The 26,621-nt window shown below is 42.4% G+C and overlaps 1 protein-coding gene across 2 annotated transcripts in view; it reads right to left on the bottom strand.

Moving 5' to 3' along the window:
- The window catches only part of PRKX (protein kinase cAMP-dependent X-linked catalytic subunit), a 128,469-nt gene that overhangs the window by 46,059 nt on the left and 55,789 nt on the right, over positions 1-26,621 (bottom strand). For both annotated transcript variants that reach the window (XM_056558846.1, XM_056558847.1), the window contains one exon: positions 955-1,123. In XM_056558846.1, the coding sequence (XP_056414821.1) occupies positions 955-1,123 (169 nt within the window). The remainder of the gene's footprint in view (positions 1-954; positions 1,124-26,621) is intronic.

Consider the following 26,621-nt stretch of genomic DNA (forward strand, 5'->3'; position numbering starts at 1 on the left):
CAGACACTTATCCCCTACCTTGCGGATAGGGGATAAGTTGTCTACCACTGGATTTCTTCTTTAAAGTCTTTTTCAAGTCTTGATTAAGTTGGCTTTAGTGGCGGGTTTCTTAGTGTACTTGTGGTTTCTTTATGAAAAGTCCCAAGATGTATAATAAATTTCTCGCAACTCCACGAAAGCTGGCAGAATCACCTCAGAGCACACTTTCTGAAGTAAAAAGTGGAAGACAAAATGGTATTAAACCAAAGTGAACCAGGTTAAATTTCAATATCGGAAAATGGCAGCAACGGAGATGGAGATAAAGATGCAGAATCAAGGCATTCCTTACTGTAACAGCAGTTAGACTATGGACAGGGCTGGTGCAAGGTTTTTCGCCACCCTAGGCAAAAGCTAATTTTGCTGCCCCCTTGACTCCACCCATTGGCTCGTCCCTCCTTACTACTGGGGTGACACACTGTAACAAGCCCCCTCCTCATGTAGGCTGAGTGAGTGGTTGGGATGCTGGTTGTCTAACTTTCTTGCAGCAGGCAGAGTGGCACCCCCCATCAAGAGGGCGCTCTAGGCAGCTGACTATTTTGCCTATAGGCAGAGCCGGCCCTGACTAGAACTCTGTGATACATGATGTTGTGATGGCTGGGGACAGTGGGGACAAAGCCCAATGTAATTGAGGACAGACTCTACAGAGCTGTGTAAACATATTTGTTAGGTTGGATGTGTTCGACCTTTATTTATCAAACTGAACTATGTAACAATGTAAATAAGAGCATATTTTCATGACAGATATTGCTTTAATGTGACAAAATCGTAGATAAGAGTAAAACAGATACTTTTTATGAAAATGATAAGCCTTGCCTGGTGGGTCTAGGTAAACTTACCTTTTCATATCATTGTGTGGTGAATAACAGCCTAATAGTCCCAGAACCAATAAGTCCCAAAAATGTTTTGAATACTTACAGTCTGACTAAAAACGGATGGTTCACTTCCTTCAAGACTGACTTCTCGTTGTGTACGTGCTGTTCTTGTTTTAGGCGAATGACATCAGGAATGCTCATAACTTTTAGTGCAAAATAGTGCTTTGCTGTCTTCTCTTTTACTAAATGAACCCTCCCGAATGTTCCGGTCCCTAAAAAAAAGGAAGACAATGGGATTAATGTCACAAATGGTATAGCAGTTGTCCAGTTTCTCTAGATTTAAGGGTCTACAGTAAAGACTTCTAAGCTATAATAACCAATATAGCCTGCACTGCAGCTCCAACAGGTACTCTCACACAGGTTACCAATCCTCAAAATGGCAATTCTTCCTTTTATGGGGTTATTTATCACCGACTCTTACATAGAAGCAGATTTGTGAGAATTGTAATAGCGGTGATAATGGCTGTAATGGTGGCAATAATGGTTGGCACCCACCTTTTCCAGACATGAATATAACTGGAAAGAAACAGAGCTCAAGTCAATACCATTTTCTACAACCAGACAGACGAGAACCTAAGCACTCATCCTAATAAGGATTTTTGTTTCTTTACCAGTAATAGTGAGGGCATCTCTGACCTGGGATCAAAGTACGATATCAGAATATAGTGAGACAAGAGATGTGTATCTATCCACTGTAATAATACTCTAACACAACTGTATGTTCTGTAAGTACTGATGTGGAATAAAACTAGGTATTTTTTGAAAATATCAAAGTAATCTATGCGCTGCAGCTGCGCTACTTTTTATCTCCGCCGTACATCTCAGAGAGGACTCTGAGGTCAGGCCAACCAGAAGCATTCCCCAGGGGGAGACACATTTTGATGTGATGTTTGACTATTAATAGAAAAATACATGGCTATATTTACAAGTACTGTCAGTAACACTTAGAGTCACTACGAAAAGAAACGTGCCACTTCCCTCTCGCTTATAGTTTATTACAGGCAAAAAGATTTCAGATTCTCATAAAATCACAATTTAGAAGCGTTTATGTGAATTGAGCCTTTACGAATTATTGTAAAATGAAAAGTTATGAAATGTTCTGGTGCACTGGGACAGCTTTACTATGGCAAGTACACCAACATTTTTGTGCATTTTTTAACAAAGAACTGGTTTAAAGGGATACTTTATTTTTCCCCCCAAATCAACTGGTGCCAGAAAGTTAAACAGATTTGTAAATTACTTCTATTAAAAAAATCTTAATCCTTCCAGTGCTTATCAGCAGCTATATACTACTGAGGAAGTTGAGTAGATCTTTTCTGTGTGACCACAGTGCTCTCTGCTGACACCTTTGTCTATGTCAAGAACTGTCCAGAGCAGAAAATGTTTGCTATGGGGATCTGCTCCTGCTCTGGACAGTTCCTGACATGGACAGGTGTCAGCAGAGAGCACTGTGGTCACATAGAAAAGAACAACACAAGTTCCTCTGTAGTATACAGCAGCTGATAAGTACTGGAAGGGTTACGATTTTTCAACAGATGTAATTTACAAAGCTGCTTAACTTTCTGGAGCCAGCTGATATGAAAAAAATAAATAAATAAATTGTTTTCCACCAGAGTACCCCTCTAAATACAATCGACTTGCACCACATCTTAGATGTCTTTTAGACATTTTTGCGCTGGCTTAACAAAGGAGCATGGCAAGTAACATGGCTTGTGAAATGTCACGCTTTGTACGAATATCATTGCAGTCTACATTGTGTAGACAAGACAATCTAAGAATTGCCAGATTTTCAAACCTCGTAAGCCACTCCGGTAAATCTGGCATATTCTTAGGTCTAGTCTTAGGGCCCTTTTAACACAAGCCAACAGGCTGCAGATAACAGCATGGAAAACAATCGCTGGACGGTTTCTGCGGCCCATTAAAGCACTACTATCATTCCAGCTAGTGAACGGATACAGGTGAAACTAAAAATACAATTCCATTGGCCGAGACTAGCGCTGAAACACACATGATCAGACAGACTGCCCAATGACCCATTCTGGAAGTCCTAGTCATGTTTGAGACTTCTGGGACGGGATATCAGGCAGTCCGTCTGATCACGTTAGTTTCGGCACTAGTCTCTGGGATTGCACTCTTCGTTTCAACCATATTCTGTCATCAACTAAAATGATAGTAAACCTTCAAATTCATCACTGTAGGCTTCACAACACCTGTTTATACATTGCGGCCAATAGCGATAATTTATTGGCTGAACAAAAGATCCAGTCAGTTGACGAATGGACAAATGCGGATGACTGGCTCTTTTACACAGGCAAATTAATGAGAATGATCATTTGTCCAATAATCGGCCCATGTAAATGGCCATTTAGTTTACAGTGTCCAAGAATTATACAATATTAGTAAATCTACTCCACTAGGTTATAGCCTTTTTTTAAACAGCGTATACCGCACCAATATTACTAACAGACAATAGACTGTATTTCAGCTAGAATGAGAATTAATAGGCCCGTAGCACAAAACACCCATGAAGTATGGGTGACTACTAGAGAATCAAGTCTGATGAGTCCAAACCACTAATGTTTAAGCCCAATGGTATTGCTTGTGTTCTGAATCACTGTGTTACGACTCTATGGAATGAAAGCGCTCTTCAGGAAATCTAAACACCTAGGCCTTACCACACGCTATGCCATCCTACATCTCTGCATAAAATACGTCTTAAATCGCTTCACAGACCGTGCATTTTTATTCAAACCTGCTGTAAATATTTGACTTTCCTGAAAAAATAAACTATGCAGACCCATAAACCAATGTCAGCTTTCTTCTATAAACTAACCTTCAACCTCATTTTACTTTAGTGAAATGGTATTTACATTCTGATCGCTGTTAAGTCCTAAAAAAAATACATTTCAAGTCATCCGTAATAAATTCACCTGCTTGTTATGAAGGATAAATATAGCACCGTGCCCTGTCCAAGCTTTCAACACCCTTTCCCACACTGACTGAAGAAATAACACCAAAGACGTTTACTGGGAAAATGCAAAACGCCTGGACGAAGGAAGTGTCTTCAATGTCAAGTGCGACTACAAGAGATATCGATGACAGAAAAACAAGTTTTGCTGAACTGTGAAGGAATGCATAGTTATTCTTTCTCAAAGTACAGGATGGTACGGATGAGCTAGCATTTTAGCGGTGTGTCATCATTACCATCACTTACGGATCTGTTAGATATTCACATGTTATCTATATGACCTACACATTTATGAAGGATAGATATCTTAAAATTAGAGCTCTTACCAAGCCTAGATGCCAAAAAGCAGAGTTTGTTATAGCCAATATATAAATCACATAAATTCGAAACCAGACGAGACGCAATGTGACTCAACACTTAAGCACTGCTTTAAAGGGTTAACCGCCTCTAGACATCTTATTCCCTATCCAAAGGATAAGATGTCTGATCGCGGGGGTCCCGCCGCGATCTCCCTGCTCCACCCCTTCGTTTAGAGCGTCGAATGCAGCGCTGGAGGCCCATGACCGCGCCCCGCTCGGGATGTCACAGCCACGCCCCCTCAATGCAAGTCTATGGGAGGGGGCGTGACGGCCGTCACGCCCCCTCCCATAGACTTGCATTGAGGGGGCATGGCGGTGACATCACGAGTGGGACGTGACCGCGAGCCTCCGCCCCGCATCGCCAGTCATCCGGCATGGAGCGAAGTTGTCTGGGGTGCCGCAGCCGAGATTGTGGGGGTCCCCAGTTGCAGGACCCCCGTGATCAGACATCGTATCCCCTATCCTCTGGATAGGATGTTTAGGGGTGGAGTACCCCTTTAAAGGCTCTTTTTATGTGTAAAAGTGGTTGGGCTGGGTAAAAAAACAAAAAAAAAAAACAACAATTAAATAAATAAAACCCCACATAAAAAAATAAAATCTGTACTAGCTGCCACAATTCAGATTGCGTAGCTCACAACAGGTGAGCAAGGTGCATCAATGATCTATGTATAAAATGCTACTTAAACTGACGGGTTTCAAATTCATAAGAGTTTTATTCATGGCTTTACAAGCAATGAATAAGAACTCATGAGTTCAAAATGCGTTGTTGTTTCATCTGTAATTTTATACGTAAAGCAAATCTATTTACCTTGTTTCAACATGTACTAATAAAAATTGCTTTATTTTTTTTTACTTCTACGTGGTGCTAGGTAACTATTCCTATTTGCATTTTATGCAAAGAAGAGGGCTGGCCTAGTTATTGTACAGCACACACAGGCACCCCTTTTATACAATCACTAGTCACTGCACAGAGAGCAAGCAAGGTTTTTTGTTGTTGGAATAAACTGTTATGTGGATCATGACCGGCATGTGGGGGAGCATCAGAGCAGCAATGATATTCACAGTATATATTAGTAGTTGTCATCCATCACAATCTCAAAAACATAAAAAAAAAAAAAAAGGCTGTGAACCCTTTATATGTGAACACAGCCCAATGCTAATAGCAATGAAAAAACATAAATAATAGTAGCAACAGCCTATAGTGAATTGCTTCTACATAGGCCTTTTCAAGGTCAACTGGGAACATAAGATCTTGTTTAAAGAATACTGCTGAAGAAACTTAATCTGGTGCTTTAGGACTGCGTGCAGTATAGTATTGTTCTTCGCCAATCACTAGGGCCAAATTTGCAGCACATAGATCTAGTCAATCTAGACATTCAGCTAATGATGGCGACAAGCACCTGTTGTATAAGTAAGATAATCTAGCACTGGTGAGAGGACCGCTCCAGACAGTAATGTATGTCATGCATATATCTGTCAGAATGTAGAACATTTGTCTAATTAGCTAAGTGAGATTTTACTGTCAGCTAAACCAGACATTAAAGGGGTACTCTGCCCTTAGACATCTTATCCCCTATCCCCCTATCCAAAGGATATGGGATAAGATATCTGATTCCAGGGACCCCCGCGATCTCGGCTGCGGCACCCCAGACATCCGATGCACGTAGCAAACTTTGCTCCGTGCCGGATGAATGGCAATGCAGGGCAAAGGCTCGCGACGTCTCGGTCAAGCCCCGCTCGTGGCGTCGCGGCCATGTCCCCTAAATGCCAGTCTATGGGAAGGGGCATGATGGGCATCCAGCCCCCTCCCAGACACTTGCATTGAGGGGGCGTTGGCCATGACATCACGAGTGTGGCGCGGCCGGGGCGTCACATGTCTCTGGCGCTGCATCCAACACTTTAAACGAACGCCGGGTGCAGTAGGAATATCGCGGGGGTCCCCACGATCTTATCCCCTTAAACAACCAGGCCTCCTAAAACAAACCATCAAGACCATTAGCATTTAAGAGACCCATACAAAAGGATATCACAGCTTAAAGATGACCTTCATGTCTCCACCATTTGTAAGCCCCTGTCTACAGCCAAAGAACATCTTTTAACTAAACTACAAGAACCCTTAAAGTATTTTAATATCGGCTTGTTCACATAGCCAATGTGATCCGGTAAAGGGCCAGTCCATTGGGAGGATGCGAATTGAGCAGAGAAAAATAAAATAGGGCATGTCCTATTTTTTGTTCTCCACTCAATTCCTGTAAAATACCACATCGATTATGGACCCCATCCAAGCTAATGGGATCCAATGGAACGCTGTGATGTCAGATGACCTGATCTGGGTCAGTTAGGGGCAAAAAAATAAAAATAAAAAAAAAGAGCTGAATAATCCAAGAACAAGTTGGAGCACAATGACAAAGAAGCACTTTTGTCTGTCTAATAAGATATATTACAAAGCTTCTTATATTCACTAGCACTATTGATCTATGAAAAGTTTTGTCAAATAACAGTGATGAAAACTTTTTCTCTTAACATTTACCTCTTATACTATTCAGTGCACATACACCACCTATATAAAAGTTGTTACATTTTTTCTTATTAAAAGGGAATTTGCCATCCGTGTCACCCGCACTAACCTGGTGGAACAGGCTTGTAGTGCGGATAACACTGTTGACAATCATACTTACCGCTCCTTGATCTGTGCCTCTGTTCTCCGCTAATCCCTAGTCTTTGGTATATGCAAATGTGGCTTGGTGCACAGGGGTGTTGAAGCCCCTAGTGAACAGTGAAGTCTGACTGGCAGAGTAACGCCTCCGCTGTGATGAGCCTCCTGTGCTGAAGATTGGAGCTCCACTCTGTAGAGGCTCAATACAGCGGAGGCGTTACTCTCAGAACTGCCAGCTGGACGCCACTGTCCACCAAGTCACATTAGCATACACCGAAGACCAAGGATTACGGAAGATGGGAAGCACTAAGCAAGAAGCTGTAAGTATCATTTTCATAAATACGGGAAGAGATGAAGCGGACGGCAACTTACTTGTATCCAGGACTTCTTTATTTGCTGATACAGGTGCAAAGCAAACAGGTACAGACTAATGGAGCGACGTTTTGAGTTATACGCTTCTTCCGGCTCACTGGCTGTGAGATGGTACCGGCGCGGCTAAATGCGTCAGCCGAAGCCCGCACCATGGCAACCAGTAAACAAATGCCGGCACATGCGCACATTGGTGCTGCTGCTAGGTAATACCTACATGTGAAATTAAAAACAAAGGTAGAAAAACGAGCACATATAACTAGAAGGAAATCACAAAAAGACACTCATATCGTTCTTGTCGTTCAGTCCAGGTGTTCCCAGGGCGTTGGTTCTCAGGATCCAGGCTGATTCTTTCTGAAGTAAAATGTTGTGACGGTCACCGCCGTCTCTTGGTATATGTACAGCCTCCAATCCTGAGAATTACAACACATCCATATTACCCGCATGAACATTCCTAATGTGTTCAATGAGGCGGGGGCATCCCTGACCTGTTCTAATCGAGGGTATGTGTTACTGTACCCTAACAAAAAGACATCGGATCGTCTTCCCAATATAGAAAGATCTGCAAGGGCAGAAGATCACATAGACTACGAACTTAGTCTTGAAGTGAGGTATCTTCCAATCTACTCCCCCCAGTTTACAAAACTTCAATTCACCATTCAGTTTACACATAGAACAATGCCTACACTTAAAATTGCCCTTAGGTGGCATTTTTCTCTAGCCAATTCTCACTGTTCTCAACCAGACGTGTACAGCTCAACTGGTTACCCAGAGAGCAGTGGTTGCCTAAGTGCCACTTCTCTAAGGTCGGTGTCATGCTCTACAAGATGCCAATGGCATCGTATGGCAGACTGGATGACCATATTCATAGAAGAGTGCTGAAATGAAAAGATGAACCATTTTTCTGCTGAGGGATTTTTCCTATGCATCAAAAGCTGACATTGCCTATTTCCCCTAGCTTTCTCTAATGCTAACCTAACCTCTCCAGGAGGATAACCCCAGTATCATTCTTATTATTGTCACATGCACTACAAACAGGTTAGTGCAGGTGACACCGATGACAGATTCCCTTTAACTGCAATAATTTACTGTAAGCACTCCTTCACACAAGTATATTTTTCCTGATACTGGTAAATATCTGGTGAGTGAACACAGCTTCAGTTTTTACACAACTGTATTTTTCATGATGCTCTAGTAAGATTAAATATTTTCCCTATCAAAGCGAATAAAGCCTAAAAGCTATGCAACAGTCTGCTGTTCTGATCAGTATTGATTTTTACATTCTGATATGCGTTTCTTTAGAATAGTTGGGAAATAAGACAAAAACACTGGAAAGACACAAGCTAAACTTCTAGGGAATGTGCTTTTCTTATATATTGTCAATGAATACCTGAGAATTTTTAATGATTACAAACTCCTAACAGAGGTCAAAAGACCAATGTGAACGTATCATTCTAATGACCTCAGGATATCATTTGTTACCCAAGATACATAATGGGAGAGATTTATTAATCAGCCTGAAACCCTCATTGTCTGATTTTTCCCAAGCTCCGCTTTCATTTCTTAAATGAGCACTTTAATTAAAACTAATTTTTGCTTGTACTCCATAGGGTAAATAAAAAATCTTTCTAATGTACTTTGTTTAAAACAATTATGTTTTCTATGTTTTATTTGTGTTTAAAAAAGCTGCCACTAGGTGTCTCCCCACTTAGCCAGAGCACATTTCCCCCCATCTCTTACATAGATTTTGGACTCCTGCTGGCCTGACAGAAGTCCAAAATCAGGAAATGCAGTCTGAGGTGCTGAAGGGGGGTGAAGTCTTAGTCAATCGTCAATCATAGCTCAACTCACACACTGAACAGCTCTGGGCTGTGTGTAGCAGAGTGAGGGAGGAAGTTCTCCCCTGTATGGCTTCAGATGATGTCACAACTGCTGGGTAATGCCCCTTCCCAATCTGTGAATCTGACTGAGCAGAAAATATCAAGGTACAAAAATAAAAAATATATAAAAATAAAGGCAGAGGGTGGTTTATTATGATGGGGGGCAGTGAACTGGGAGGATTATAAAATGTATCAAGATCATGAGAGGTACTCTTTAACAAGCTCTTATAAAGTGAAAGTTGAGCTGTCATTGGTTGTTATGGGAAAAACCAGACAGACAATTAGGGTTTCAGGCTCATTGATAAATATGGACCAATGTCTCCTGTGCATTCCTCCTTCTCTTTCCAATGCGCAGAATATTTTTACTTTATTTGTATTTGTGCAAACTCCAAGATGGAACTCTGGAAATATTTGCAGTGCAGCTTCCAATGCATGAAATCCAAAACACTGCTTTCTGTCTAAGGAGGGTACGGTCACAATTGCGTACTGTTGCTGCAGATCTGCTGCCTATTGACTTCAATGGGTAGCAACATCTGCTAAAGCAGAACCACAGCAGAAAATACGCACGTGTAAACATGCCCTTAGGGTACGGTCCCACAAAGCACTTCAGCAACTTATTTCACGCTGCGCAAAAGGAAATGCACAGTGTATTCTCCGATGAGCATACACACAGGGCTACTCGGCGGCAGCCCTGAGTATTCAGTGATGTTTGGAGGCGTGGCTGCACATAACAGTAATGCCGGCGCACGGCCCCGCCTCCAAACATCACTGAACACACAGGGCTGCCGCCTGGTAGCCCTGAGTGAATACTCGGAGAATATGCAGCGTGTTTCCCGCTGTGCAGATTTTGCAATACAAGGGACCGTACCCTAAGGATACGTTTACACTGTCACGATACCAGCGAGTTTCACACTGCAGTTTTGAGTTTTTCGCAGAAGAATATCCGCAGCAGATTATATCGACCTTAATGTGGTCTGCTGATTATTTTTAGCTGTGGAAATTCTGCCGGAGTTAACCTGCTTGTGTGACCATACCCTTATGATCCTACCCGTTATAATAATTATGGAAAGCCCAAACATTCTTTAGCAACACAGTAAAATTCTGTTAAAGAAGATGTCCAGTGCAAAGAAATGTATCCCCTATCCTCAGGATAGGGGATAAAAAAGTCTGATTGCATGGGGTCTGACCGCTGGGGAAACCCACGATTTCCCATTAGGGGCCTTGGTACTATGCTGCGCACTGTCTCCGCCTCTCCCATAAAGATGTTGGAAGTTATAGTTTTCCAAAATCTTGAGGTCCACAGTTTAGAGACCTAGTTTCTAGAGAAAGGACACAGGGGAAAGATGTATCATTGCATTTAGAGGGTTTTTTTTTTTTTGCTTACTCTGGGCGCAGAAAATGTTTCACATGCGCCTAAGCACTTTTTTTTTGTTTTTTACTTTTGTAGGTACGCATCGAGTAGCCAACAGCCTTACCTAAGCAACTTTCAGTTTCACTTTGCAGTGGTTATGTTATGAAGTGTTAAAGGGGTACTCCCGTGGAAATTTTTTTTTTATTTTTTTTTTATATCAACTGGTGCCAGAAAGGTAAACAGATTTGTAAATTACTTCTATTAAAAAAATCTTAATCCTTCCAGTACTTATTAGCTACTGAATACTACAGAGGAAATTGTTTTCTTTTTGGAACACAGAGCTCTCTACTGACACCATGACCACAGTGCTCTCTGCTGACATCTTTGTCCATTTTAGGAACTGTCAAGAACAGGAGAAAATCCCCATAGCAAACATATGCTGCTCTGGACAGTTCCTAAAATGGACAGAGATGTCAGCAGGAAGTAATGTGCTCGTGATGTCCGCAGAGAGCTCTGTGTTCCAAAAAGAAAACCACTTCCTCTGTAGTATACAGACCCTAAAAAGTACTGGAAAGATTAAGATTTTTTAATAGAAGTAATTTACAAATCTGTTTAACTTTCTGGCACCAGTTGATTAAAAATAAAAATAAAATAAAGTTTTCCACGGGAGTACCCCTTTAATGTCACATGTAGGGATAAAAAAAAAAAGTCACAAACCCCCTCCAAAATCAAAGTCAAAGCCAGGTCAGACCTGCCTTAAAAAACTGCCTTTGGAGAGCACTTTTGATACACAGGAGAGGAGGAGAGGAGGAATCATACAAAATTGTGTTCTGATGTGATTTGATTTTGCTTATGTGCACCAAAAATGATAAACCCCCCTGCAATAGTATAATAAATGTGTCGCCCATAAGCAAAACAAAGCAAATAAACAGTCATGTGACCTACCATTTCTTCCCCTTTCTTCTACGTGATCTCAAGAAAATGGGTCAAGACAGAGGAAGGGAAACACATTACTGCAGCATTAGTGGTTTAGGCCAAGTTCACATCGCCACCGAGCTCTGTCCTATTTAGTGTCTTTTTTTGTAGTGGACATATTATCAGTGTTAGGCTGCATTCACACCACGTTTTTGCAATACAGTTCCCATATCAGGTTTTTGATGCAAAACGGATTCCTCAAAACTGGACTAAACTGTATCAAAACGTATGTATAAATTTTAACTGGTATACGGTTTGAAAAATGATGTCCGGTTGCATATGTTTAAAAAAAAAAAAAAAAAAAAAAAAAAAACATACGTTTTTAACTTTTCACTCCATTATAAATAAAGTTTCACTTGGTTGATTGAAATTCCAAGAAAACAAACTGTGCAAAGTAAAAAAACGTATGGTGCAAACTGGATGGAACCGTACGCACATAAGGTTCCCATTGACTCCCATGTTTAAAAAAAAAATGTTGAGGGATCCGTGCAATGTAAAGTATAGGACAGTGGTCTACAACCTGCGGACCTCCAGATGTTGCTAAACTACAACACCCAGCATGCCCGGACAGCCGTTGGCTGTCCGGGCATGCTGGGTGTTGTAGTTTTGCAACATCTGGAGTCCGCAGGTTAAAGACCACTGGTATAGGAAGTTATACTCGAGTGTCCCCGCCGCTCCAGACCGTCACCGCAGCCCTGGATGTCGCCCTCCATCGCTGTCGCCGCGTCCCCGGGCTGTCCCCGACGCTGCGGCAAGGCCTCTACTTCCCCGTCATCCTTGTTCTCCGTCGCCGCCATCACGTTGCTACGCACGCCGCTCCTATTGGATGACGGGACAGCATGACGGGATGTGATGACGATGGAGAGCGCAGACGATGCAGGGGATCCCGAAGATGATGCGCCGGAGCCCCGAGGACAGGTAAGTGATCGTCAGCGGACCACACGGGGCACCGTAAACGGCTATCCGGTGCAGCTGAAGCAGTCTGCTCTGCCGGATAGCCGTTTATGCGATGGCCCCGACATACAAAAGCATCGTATGTTGAAATGATCGTATGTCGGCGCCATCGTAGGTCGGGGGGGGGGGGGGGGGGGATCACTGTACGGATTAATACGGTTTTTCACCTGGATCAAAAACTGTGGTAGGCTACGGTTTTGGGTGCGGGGGGAAAAAAAATGGACAAAACCGTACAAGACGGGAAAACTGATGCAACAGGATGCATCGTTAGGCATACGGTTTTGAATGGAGAGTCAATGCATACAGTTTTGTACGGTTTTCACATTGAAAACATATAACAGGGAACAGTATTGCAAAAAAGTGGTGTGAACCCAGCCTTAAACTGGACTATTTTGGTCAGTATTTAAGGTAAAACCAGTGGTGGAGCCAACACAAAATTATAATGGATATTGTAAGATTTGACCCTTTTTTGTGTGTTTTAGGCCCACTGCTAAAATAATGTTATGACTAAAAGCACTGACCAAAAAATCATTAAAAAGGCCTTGACAATTGGCAGGTGCCAGGTCAAATTTTGCACTGGTGCCTGCAGCCTAGTCAGCCTGTTGTTGTAACAGCTGCTCGCTTCTACACATTCTCTGCATTCAGATGCCGGCCAATTGGGATCGTCCCTCGCGGCACATGCCGGTAAGTACATCTAGGGGGAACCTCATTTTCTCACGCATAGATGAAAGAAGTGTGGGGGTGCTGTAAGTGAACACAAATTGCCATTCTGTACAGCGCCTCAGGAGTTAAAGGGGAACTCCGGTAGAAACAAGTAGAAAACAAATGTTTTCAAATCAACTGGTGCCTGTACGTTAAACTGATATTTCTATTAAAAAAATCTTAATCCTTCCAGTAATTATTAGCTGCTGTATAAAACTGAGAAATTAGTGAATTTATTTTCTGTCTGACAACAGTGCTCTCTGCTGACACCTCTGTCTGTGTCAGCAACTGTCCAGATTAGAATCATATTGCCATAGAAAACCTCCCTGCTCTGGACAGTTCCTGACACGCACAGAGGTGTCAGTAGGGAGCACTGTTGTCAGGCAGAAATATATCTGTAGTATATCTGTAGTATACAGCTGCTGATAAGTACTAGAAGGGTTAACATTTTTAAATAGAAGTAATTTTTTAACTTTATGAGCAAAGGAAGGGATGTCCAGCGCAGACTCTCATGCAAAAGGAACTTATTTATTGGTTAAAATTCATAGTTGCTAAGGGATACAACAAAGATTCTTGCAGTGTGACGAGTTTCAGCCCGCAGGGCCTTAGTCATACACTGGTGTATGACTAAGGCCCTGCGGGCTGAAACGCGTCACGCTGCAAGAATCTTTGTTGTATCCCTTAGCAACTATGAATTTTAACCAATAAATAAGTTCCTTTTGCATGAGAGTCTGCGCTGGACATCCCTTCCTTTGCTCATTACTTAACTGGATTAGTCCAAATCCAGTCCGGGCGCTTACAGGAGTGAGCTGGTATCTTTGTTTCCTGCTTCACAATGTTTAACTTTATGGCACCAGTTGATTTGATATTTTTTCCACCGGAGTTCCCCTTATGCTACTGCCAACATCTTGGTCCTCCTAATATCGTTGTTGCATGTGTGGTGTGTTATTCAGCTTTCTCAGACTCTTGAATGGCTGATCAGCTTCTCTGCCATTCCAGTGTCTGGGAAAGTTGAATGACACAAACTGCTGGTTTCCCAAAACTTCTGAATGGCAGAGACAAGGATAAGGCTAGGATTCCACTTGGTTTTTATCTGGCATTTTTTGGAATACTGTCACTGCAGTTTTTGAGCCAAAGCCATAGGTGTATTCAATAGGAATGGAAAATATAAAAGAAGGACTTCTACTTCTCCTTCCTACTAGATCCACTTCTGACTTTGGCTCAAAAAACTACAGTGTCAGTTTTCCAAAAAACATCAGAAAAAACCTGTGTGGAAACCTAGCCTAAGCCATTCAGAAGCCTGAGAAAGCTGGATGACAGTCAACATGGCTGACACCATGTGTCATTAAGCTTTTCCAGTCCCTTGAATAGCAGAAAGGCTGATCTGCTATTCAGAAGTCTGGGAAAGGAGAATGACACACATTGTGACAACGATGTTGGTTGTCATCCAGCTTTCCTAGGAACAGACCTATTTTTGATGTCAGAGTGAAAGAGTTTTATCGTACATATAAAGAAACAATTGGTGTTGCGTAAACTACCTTGGAAACATTTAAGCCTGAACAATTTTCAGGAGAAAAATAAAAATGGCTGCCTCCACCACTCAGTAGGAAAAAAGATACTTCTGAGCCTTATCTATTCCTCTAACTGTGACCACGATATATAAAGTTACTGGTAAGGGACACTAAATGGAAGCAGACAGTGAACTTTATGATGTGCCGTTAAGTCTGGTCCCTGGGGAAAGATAATTCACAGAGAATGATAGGAACCTCACAGCTACTTAGAACAAAGATCCTGCCGGAATCATTCAGTGCCAGTCATTTACCCAAGAGATTAGGCAAGTGTCCAGCCAGCAGGGTTAGAGATGTGTCAATTTAAGCATTAACACAAAGAAACAAAAAGGCAGCATCTAAGAAGATAAAGCCGAGTGATTAACAAGTACAAAGCTATGGGATTGGCATATCGTTGTGCCAATAGGAGCCCTTTAGCAGATGAAGCGCACACACGTTAAGCCCATCATAGGGGCACCTTTGGTGAACTTATACCTAGGGCTGGGCGGTATACCGGTTCATACCGAATACCAAATTTTTTGGGCTGCACGATATGAATTTCACCGGCTGTCGGTGCATGCTGGGAATTGTAGTTTTGCAACAGCTGGAGATCCGCAGGTTTGAGACCACTGCTGTACACTGTATCCCTATACCCGGGGCTGCAAAAGATAAAGAAAATAAACTGTAACTTCCCTACGTCGACCACACGCTGGGGACGGGAACGTCGGACGGCCGTCAGCCTATCACCGGCCAGAGCGATGTCCCGCCCCGGCCAGGGATAGGCTGAGCCCACTGTCATGTAAGGAGCTCTGGCCGGCTTCTTACATGACAGTGGGCTCAGCCTATCACTGGCCGGGGCGGGACATCGCTGCAGCCGGTGATAGGCTGACGGCTGTCCGACGTTCCAGTCCCAAGGAACAGCATGTGGCCGACATAGGTAAGTTAAAGTTTATTTTCTGTATTTTTTGCAGCCGGGGCATAGGTATACAGTGTACAGCAGTGGTCTCCAACCTGCGGACCTCCAGCTGTTGCAAAACTATAACTCCCAGCATGCCCGGACAGCCATTGGCTGTCCGGGCATGCTGGGAGTTGTAGTTTTGCAACAACTGGAGGTCCGCAGGTTGGAGACCACTGGCGTACAGTGAGTTCCATCGCCGGCGGCCCCCAACAAAGAGGAGGAGGGCAGTGCTTGCAGGTGACATATGTGAGTAGTACCCCGCTGAGCTGATAATTAATTGTGGGGAGCAGAACAGTGTTGGCAGGTCACATGATTTGGGGGGAGGGGGAGCCGAACACCGCGCAGGTCACATGATTGGGGCGGGGGGTGAAAATACCGTTACATACCGTGGAACCGCCGTAAGTTAAAAAAAATAGCGTGATACACATATTTGGTCATACCGCCCAGCCCTACTTATACCTGTATACAAGAGCATGTACGGCAATTTTCTAATACAGCACTCTCTTACATATATAGACCAACAGCAGATACAAGCTTTACTACATGCAGATCATAGGCTGCTGTTACATAAGTGGTTTCCATTCTATTGACAGAATCGTACATCAGTGGTAGGAGTTTGATTCCCCACTGCTTTGTGGAAATAATATACAGAACATGAAATCATCTAATATATTTTACAAGCAAGGTTAATACAAGATACTAAAAGAAGTTGTCTGTTTTTATATATGGCTGGGGTCTTATTAAACATAGAAAAATTGTGATACTCCCCTACCCTGATCCCCCACAGATGTCATTCCCCCATTTCCAGTTCCTGCTTCTTCGAAGAGCCTTCTCAGGAGAAACTGCCTGCTTAGTCAATCACTAGCCACAGCGGTGTCCCTTCTCACTAAGTAAATGGCTGAGCAGTCAGTTCCTGACGAGACTGCTCCTCTCAGAACCAGAAGCAAAGACTGAGAGACAAAATAATGGCAGCTGTGGAATACAGAGTAGGTAAGTATCACTTATTTTTTATGTTTAAAAAGTGTACCTGTCATTAGCAAAAACTTTTGGCATGTCTTTGAGACAAGTGAGGTCCGGCTGTGAGTGGTCACGACTGATCGCAGGGAGGGAAGCTCGTTGCTGAGCACTACTCCCCCCCCCCCCCTTCTGTGTATATGGGACTAGAATAGTCCCTTAGACTTGTATTATGTGACCATTTTGGTCTAGCTTCTGGTCAATCAGACCCTGACGGATCAAAACTTTTGAGACAGAGCCCATTTACAGTGCCCCAGCCATATGGAAACATTTTTTTACAGTATGTCCCTGGAGAACCCATTCAAGCATTCGGCTAAGCCTAGATTACTACGACCATACATGTGTAATAAAAATGTGTCGGCCAAACTCCATGACCATTTAATCTGTATAGTGAATGAGAATACGCCAGTGAATGTGACTGAAAACAGACACTACAAGCAAAGAAAAAGGAAGTGCACGGAGAGAAATACACCTTTATATCATTAGGCGTGGCAGAACACAGAATTCATACAATAGGAAAGCTTTGAGGATGTGCTCCACATTAAATAGAACATTTCAAATGGCAATGCTTCAGCTTTATGGATTTTATGAATATGTGATCTTAATGCGGACATTTTTCTCTGTGATAGCAGCTTGGGCTCTAGATGCCTCATACCCCTGGCATTCTGCCTGGCCTGGATTAGGTTTGTACAAATGGAGACCTGCAGGCCAGATTCCCACTATGCCTGGCACCTTCCACCGACTCTATTGTACCACATTATCTTCTAATAGTATCTTGCCTGCGAGCACATGTTTGTAGATATACAGTATGCAGACCTCTTCATGACCTAGTTTAGTGATGCTGAAAGAATGAAGCATTATGGACATATATTTGTACACCCTGTGCTCTTCAGGTTATTAAAACATTAGCACTTTATAGAGGCCAACATATTTTGGAGGAAAAAATGTTTAGATAATTCACTTGCAAGGGTGGAGAACCTTCAGGAAGAAATCCCAAAACAGAACAAAGTGTCAACACGAAATTGGCTATTTTTTATTTTATTTTTTTAAGCAAAGGAATTTCCTAGCAAGAGGAAATTCTGCCTAAAATTACAGTTCTGTGGTGGGAACAGGTAACAGATCAGACTTTCCTGATGATCCGATGCACGATTACCGTAAATACTCGAGTATTCCAAGGGGCACCCCAGACATCCGGTGCACTGAGCGAACTTCGCTCCGGGCCGGATGACTGGCGATGCAGGGCGGAGGCTCGTGATGTCACGGTCACACCCGCTTGTGATGTCGCCGTCACGCCCCCTCAATGCAAGTCTATGGGAAGGGGCGTGATGGCCGCCATGCCCCCTCCCATAGACTTGCATTGAGGGTGTGTGGTCATGAAGTCACACGGGGTGCGCGGCCGTGAGGTCACGAGCCTCTGGCTCTCCAGTGCTGCACCCAATGCTCTAAACGAACGCCGAGTGCTGCTGGGGACCCCCGCGATCAGACATCTTATCTCCTATCCTTTGGTTAGGGGATAAGATGTCTAGGGGCGGAGTACCCCTTTAAGACTCCACCAATAAGCAGGGTAGCATTGACGCTGACCAGATAGAAAAGCTTCATATGATGGTAAGTATATAGGCATTTTTATTGCAACGTGTTACCAGTACAGTCAGACCTGAAAACACTGGTCATGCTGGAAACACGTTGCAATAAAGATAGATATTTACTTACCATCATATAAAGTCTCCTATCTGTTCAGAGCCAATGTTACCCTGCTTGTTGGTGGAGTCTTGAAGTTTATATTATTTAACTGTTATCCAGGAAAGGCTGTGTCTATTATTCCCCAATGCGCTGCAAGGCAACAGGGCTAACCAACCAGTGACCCACCGTCACGCTTCCCATAAAAAACAACTACCTAACAAAGATCTTTTTGCCAACGTTTTTGATGCATGTTTCCATAAGCAGTAAGAACTTTCGTAGTCTTCAGCATTAAACAGTTCAAAAAAGTAATTTGCAAGCAGAAAAAATTTAGACTGTTTCAATGTTTTTTCCCCCCACCATATCCCAGGAGGCAGGTAGGTAGCCAGCCAGTCAATCTGATCAGTATAGCTAATTATAGTGCAGTTCTCTTAGGCTAGGTTCACACTAAGGAATTTCTGCCTGCAATTCTGCTTTGAAATTGTAGGCAGAAATTCCGCTTGCTAAAATGTATAATATAGTGAATGGGTTTCCGTTCACAAATTCACATTTTGGAATCTGTGAAGCGGAATTTGTGAACGGAAAACCCGCTTGGAAATTTCCGGCTGAAGAATAGTGTTGCTCATTTTCAGGCAGCAATACTCACGGAACACATTGCAGTCTATTGGACATTGCAGTGTCTGTGCGGTCCTGAATCAGTCGGTGCTGGCCGCACTCACAGTGTGAACCTAGACTTAGGGTCTATTCACACGGGTGGAATTTCCGCCTCAAATGAAAGCTTCTATGGGATTACACACTTCTGAATTTCCGCACCAATTCCACACAAAATCCGCACAAGCCAGAAACCACCCAAGGAAGCGAAATTGGTGCGGAAATTTCGCCCATGTGAATAGACCCTAAGGCAGTGTTTCCCAGCCATGGTGCCTCCAGGTGTTGCAAAACTACAACTCCCAGCATGCCTTGACAGCCGAAGGCTGTCCAGGCATACTGGGAGTTGAAGCTTTGCAACATCTGGAGGCACCCTGGTTGGGAAACACTGCCCTAAGGCTCTGTGGATTCCCTAATAAGTCAATGGTATTTGTTGGTCTCCATTGTGTGACAGGTCCATAGCATGAATGAGGCTTCTGGTTTTAAATGAATGCAGATGTGGATTCACACATATAGTTTGTGGTGATGCTTGTGCATATTTTACTTTATTAGCCAATCACAGGAGGAGATACATCCCTGCATACTTTGTTTCTTTTGGATTAAAGGGGTACTCCACTGGAAAACATTTTTTCCCTTAAAATCAACTGGTGCCAGAAAGTTAAACAGATTTGTAAATGACTTTTATTTAAAACTCTTAATCCTTCCAGTATTTATCAGCTGCTGTATGCTCCACAGGAAGTTATTTTATGTTTGAATTTATTTTCTGTCTGACCACAGTGTTCTCTGCTGACACCTCTGTCCATGTCAGGCACTGTCCAGAGTAGGGGCAAATCCCCATAGAAAACCTCTCCTGCTCTGGACAGTTCCTGACATGGACAGAGGTGTCAACAGAGAGCACTGTGGTCAGGCAGAAAGGAAATTCAAAATGAAAAGAACTTCCTCTGGAGCTTATAGCAGCTGATAAAGACCCCATTTTTCAATAGAAGTAATCTACAAATCTGTTTAACTTTATGGCACCAGTTGATAAAAAAAAAAAAAAAAAAAAAAATTATATATATATATATATATATATATATATATATATATATATATATATATTCCGGCGGAGTACCCCTTTAAGGCTACTTTCACAATGCCGTTAAGACATTGTAGAGTGACAGCCGTCAGGGATCCCGGGGAGAATTGTGGGAGAAAAAATACTGCAAGCACCGTCTTTTTCTGCCGCAACAAAACAACAGCCGTTCGACGGACCCTATTGACTATAATGGGATCCATCGGGACCCATTTTGCCCTGTCCACATAACGGCTGTTAAAAAGGCAAAAAAAAAATAAAAAAAAAAGAGATTAACGTCCATTCTAGATGGCTTAATGGCAGTGTGAATGTAGCCTTACTAAGAAAGTGTGAATGTGTCCCTCATGTAGGCCTGAAAAGGACCGCCAAACTTTCACGGGAAAGCCTGTCCACCATCCCATCTCACAGACATACGCCTATCATGATAAAATGCAAAACAAAAACTATATACTATTGTACAGAAAAGTCTGCAAGACAACCATTCAATATGAATCATATCATTGCGCGGTGTAAATTACAAGGGAGGCGTAGCAAAAATTAAGGCAGCTTCCCCATCTCCCATTATATCACTTAATGCTTTGTGCAAATATTTGTAGCATAATTACAGCTCGGCGTCCTTCACACGCAAGGCTCAGTCTCTGGGTGTATACACAGAAGCCTTTTAAGCAGCGAGAAACTCAGCTGGACAGTGGAAGAAAGACAAATTAACAACATTTAGAAGGTGCTGCCCATGCTAAAGTGCTAAATGGTTATAAAAAAAAAAGTCATAAAAAAGTCATAAAAAAGTTGGATGTGATCCCGATCAGAAGCTAGCTATGAAATGAAAATTGCAAAGCACTAATAACTAAAATATAATAAATGTAACGTCTACAAACAGCATGCTGGGTAAAGAGTTTAATGCGGTCGGTAAACATGCACAATACATGAAGAGAAACACTAAAATGATCACACACGCTAGAAATGATGACAAAGACGGCATATTGCATACATTCTAGAACTGTATTTCTTGCTTTTTTGCTGTCCTGCCATGTGCCAACATGTGCTTTTAATATGTGTGATATGTGAATCTAATATTTATTGGGGTACTCCACTGCCCCAGCATTCGGGAGCATTTTGTTCCGATTGCTGGGTCTGGGCTTCGGGGGTGGAGACATTATGGCCGCGCCCCTCGTGATGTAACACCACACCCCCTCAATGCAAGTCTATGGGAGAGGGCGTGGCTGCTGCCACGCCCTCTCCCATAGACTTGTATTGAGGGGGCGTGATCATAATGTCACCACCCCCGCAGCCAGCAATCAGAACAAAATGCTCCTGAACGCTGGGGCAGTGGAGTACCCCTTTAAACCTTATACTGCAGTGTTGTGGCTTCCCAAACTATGGTCACTGGATAAATATTTTTGTAACTTGACACATTTTAGGCATGCACCAAAAAATAAAAAATAAAATACTGATACAACTTCTGACTGATACAAGTGTGTGTATGCGGACAAAAAAAGGTGAGGTACTCTATGGCACATAATACACTAAAAGAGAATTGGTGCGAGGATAAGTTGTGAACAAAATTTGGAGCCTGGCAAGAGTTATGCATTAACATTTGTTGGAAACACCACCAATGGCGCATCTAACAGTATTGGTGAATCCCTCCCTATGAGCTTCATAACAGCTTGAAGAATACTGTACAGTGCACATCAGTGTTCATCTCTATCAGAAAGACCCTAATAAAGTCAATGGGATCCACTGGGACCCATTGTGCAATGAATCGTTCAGCTTGAACAGACTCTCAAACTGCACTTACTGGAGCTCCAAATGTAGGTGTGAACAAGACTTTAGATATAAATTGGAACAGGGCTCCAAGTTATCAGGGTGGTCCCAGACAGATTGACAGATCTCTCTCTATTTGCATACAGCTATACCGATTATGGTAGTAGACATTTAAAAAAATAAAAAATAAAAAAAAGAAATAAAAAAGTACTCACCAACCTCTTATAGTCCATTCAAAATAACTGTTTCCGTGATATTAACTAAAGGGACCAGGCCAAAATTTTACTGAGCCGGTTCCAAAAAAAATAAAAAAAATAAAAAAGGGTACCGCATCCAATTAACTTTAGACTATAGTAGATCGACATGTTTGTCACCAAAAATAATTTCTAGCTCCAGCAAAGCAAAAGAGAGATACCTCACCTCATTTTATCGCCACATCTATTACAAACCACAGACAAATACAGTGATCCCTAAAGTTACAATATTAATTGGTTCCAGGACGACCATTTTATGTTGAAACCATTGTATGTTGAGACCAAAACTCTATGGAAACCTGGTAATTGGTTCTGAAGCCATCAAAATGTCATCCAAAAATAGGAAAAAGCGAGAATTAAAGAAAAATGAGTAGATAACTAATATAGATAAGGCAAGTCCTTATATATAATAGTAGGAAAGATCTGCTGGGAGCTGTAATCACTGTCTATGTAGAGGACAAGAGTTTCTTCAGGGTCCTGTACAGTATACACAATGTCCTAAAAAAAAGTAACATAGAGCTGCCCTCACCTGGAGCAGCTATCCCTGGCACAGGTAAAGAGTAGTACAGAACATGTGATACCTCCCTGTACTGTAGGGGACGCTACCAGGCAGCCAGTCAGTGCATGCACTTCAGTAATACAGGGGGTTTTACCAGTAAAATGCCCATTCCGATTGGTCAGTTCTTTCAGCCATTGACACGTTTCACAGATCTGGACTGTCCGTAGCATTGTATGTTGAGTCTGGTTTCAAGTTACAATGGTCCAGAAAAGACCATCGTATGTTAAAACTATTGTATGTTGAGGCCATTGTAAGTTGAGGGATCACTGTAAAGAAAATATTAGCTAAACACTGGTTCCTCCTTCAGAAGGACCCATATCATTACGGATTTTGATCATTATATTCTATCACTGATCCATATTGCATTTACAGTTTGGGAAAGTTGATGCACCTTATATATGGGTTTTAATGTGATATTTTCATATGTACGAGTTTTTTGGCCTCTGGTGTCTACTCTATGCTCTTATATGCAATTTTACATTCTGGGGTAGAGATGTGAGAATGCTTTGTATTTTTGCTCAAAAGCACAGACTTTAGTCTCCTGCTAGACTGGCAGGAGACCAAACTCAGGAAGTGCTGTCTGGCCATAGGCAGTGAATAGCACTCGCTGTTTCATACCCAGGCAGAGAGCTAGTGCTATTCACTGCCAGACAGCACCTCCCGAGTTTGGTCTCCTGCCAGTCCAGCAGGAGACTAAAGTCTGTGCTTTTGAGCAGACAGAATGTGGTCTGGACCAGAAGGGAGATCCCTAGAGGCCATATTTAGAAGGCCATGAAAGGGACAAAAAAATATATATATATATTTTTACAGGGAGCAAATTACAAATCTTATTTATTTGTTTTACCTGCTGTATCATATGCCAAAAAAATAATTTTAATGACAGTGCCCATTTAACTAGTGGAAGTCATGTTCTCAATTTACCATCCAGATCGCAGCTGAAAAGATTAAAGGGGTACTCCACTGTCCCAGCGTTCAGAACATTTTGTTCCAAACGCTGGGTGTGTCACGCTGGGTGACATCATGCCCCTTCAAAGCAAGTCTATGGGAGGGGACACGCCCCCTCCCATAGACTTGCATTGAGGGGGCGTGACCATAACATCACAACAAGCGTTCGGACCAAAATGTTCTGAACGCTGCGGCAGTGGAGTTAAAGGGGTACTCCGCCCCTAGACATCTTATCCCCTATCCAAAGGATAGGGGATAAAATGTCAGATCGCCGGGGTCCCGTTGCAGGGGACCCCCTGGATCTAACATGCAGCACCTACCTGTAGCAGCTTTCGGAACCGCTAGAGGTCCTCAGGCTGAGTCCATCTCGACCACCGGGACGGAAGATTGTGATGTCACGACTCCGCCCCTGTGTGATGTCACACCCCGCCCCTCAATGCAAGTCTTTGGATAGGGGATAAGATGTCTAGGGGCGGAGTACCCCTTTAAGCATTACACCACTATGGTTAGTTTTCCTTTGATAACAAGGACCTGGATAATAAAATATTTTTAACTTATAACTTCCTACTTCCTGTGATAACTGCAAATTCTAAAAATGGTGCACGGTCAGAATAAGAAAAGACAGAGAAGAAAGTAGGAAGATTTTTTTTTTATTATTATTATTCATTTGATATTTAAAACTAGTTACATCCCCGGAGAAATGAATCATGTGATAAAATCCCAAAGCACATAAGCCTTACATGACTAAACCTGTAAACAACATTGTTTTTACTGTACTTGAGAAGTCAGCGCGGCAATGCTATTAAACTTTTATTAGCTTAGTCTGATTTCTGGATGACATAGGGATTGTCTCCCCTTCACAAAGGAGAGCGGCAGAGTAATAAAGGGGAACCAGTGATGTCTTGGATCACAATACTGTTATTCCATATTTCTATAAATTTCAATTTCTCCCCCAAATTAAAGAATATTTCTACTAGGTGAGTTGAAGGAACCTTATAGTCATTTTTCCCAATAGACTATAGTACATCACTAGAGATGAGCGAACTTACAGTAAATTCGATTCGTCACAAACTTCTCGGCTCGGCAGTTGATGACTTTTCCTGCATAAATTAGTTCAGCTTTCAGGTGCTCCGGTGGGCTGGAAAAGGTGGATAAACTCCTAGGAGACTCTTTCCTAGGACTGTATCCACTTTTCCAGCCCACCGGAACACCTGAAGGCTGAACTAATTTATACCGGATAAGTCATCAACTGCCGAGCCGAGAAGTTCATGACGAATCAAATTTACTGTAAGTTCGCTCATCTCTATACATCACCCATGCACTTTTACTTTACAGCTTTGTGTTGTTAGCTTGCTTACTGATTTTCGTTCCCATAGTAGTTTCATTTCTTTATTTCCAAAATCATATATGGAGGGAATTTATGAAGCCATTTCAACAGTTTTCTGGAATAAAAAAAATTGTACCGCTGCACAGCACCTGCGCTTGGGATTGGCTTAGTGGGCAATGCCATATGCCAGACCCTAAACACAGATAGTGATGTGCAGTAGGACTAGCTCTGTGAGGACAATGATGCCATGGGTAGTAAGGGAGGTTAATATTTTTTTTCCCACCAGGAGGAGCATAGTAAGAGCACACTACGAAATATCTGCAAGGACAAATTCCAGGCGGACAGTCCGTGTATAGCAGGTGCAGTCATAATGAATCAGTACTATGAATGGATCGCATCAAAAGAATTAATGTTTATTATTTTGACCAGCATTTCTAATTCTGCTACACTGTGCACACTGTTGACTTTTCAGCAGTGTACACAGTGCAGCAGAATTCCATTGAAGACAAAAGGAAGCTGCTGCACCAAAATTTCTCTGGAAGGAAAACTTGTAGTATGCCCTTAAAAGGGGTAATCCGCTCCTAGACATCTTATCCCTTATCCAAAGGATAGAGGATAAGATGTCTGCTCGTAGGGGTCCCGTCGCAGCAGAGATCGAGGGGATCCCCAGCGGCAGGAACCCCGCGATCAGACATATTATTCCTTATCCTTCAGATAGGGGATAAGATGTGTAGGGGCGGGCTACCCCCTTAAAGCTAAAATGTCCTCCCCGGAATGCCCCTTTTGTTGCAGGATATTTCAAATAACTTAAATTTTGAGTTAATTTCTTCAGAACTGCCAGTATGTATTCACACGTTGCAGATACGTTGCAGTTTGATGTGAATTTGCTGATTCTGGTCTTTCCTATCGAAGTTAAAGGGGTTATCCACCATAAGATGATTTTAGTACGTATCTGGCAGACAGTAATGGTCATGCTTAGGAAGGATCTGCACTTGTTTGGGGATAAATGGCTATGTTGTGAGATTACCATAACACTGTGGCTAGCTTTTTGTGAACTGTTATTTCCTGTTTGACTTTTTTTTTTTTTACTACAAATCCCACAATTCCATTTTCCTCCCTCCCACACTTTAGCCACACCACCCATTGAAACATAAATTAGCTGCATCCATCAAAAGACCTGTGGTTTTCAATCAGGGTACCTACAGCTGTTGCATTGGTTGCAGATTGATCTCTCTCACACCAAGCGATCCCTCCACCCATTGAAGCAGACAGGCTCCCTGTCATCAGCTGACTAGTGAGTCAGGTCTCGGCTGCATTGCAACCTGGGGAAATTCTGAGATAACAGTCATTGTGTATGCTGGTAAAAATAAATATTGGGGTGAAAATCACATAAGAATTGTGAGAAAACCGTCACACACAGGTAAACACACTATATTATGAACTACACTAACTTTACAGCCCCTGTAGTATAGTCAAATAAAAAAAAAATTCCTGGAATACCCCTTTAATTGTAACAATCTTCCACAAATCTGCAGCATATCCAGCACATGTAAATATACCTTTATTCCTGTAAATAAATAAAAAATAAAAATACCCTTAACATGATTGTTTATTTATTAAGAAACAAGACTAACTTAAGTTTTCACAATCATTTACACAAAATGCCTCCATTTTTGGATTGCAGTCATAAGTTACCCTTTAAACAAGCACATGCCTTAGTTTGTAGCTCACTTG

This window comes from Hyla sarda, chromosome 2, assembly GCF_029499605.1.
Source record: "Hyla sarda isolate aHylSar1 chromosome 2, aHylSar1.hap1, whole genome shotgun sequence".
Lineage (NCBI taxonomy): Eukaryota > Metazoa > Chordata > Amphibia > Anura > Hylidae > Hyla > Hyla sarda.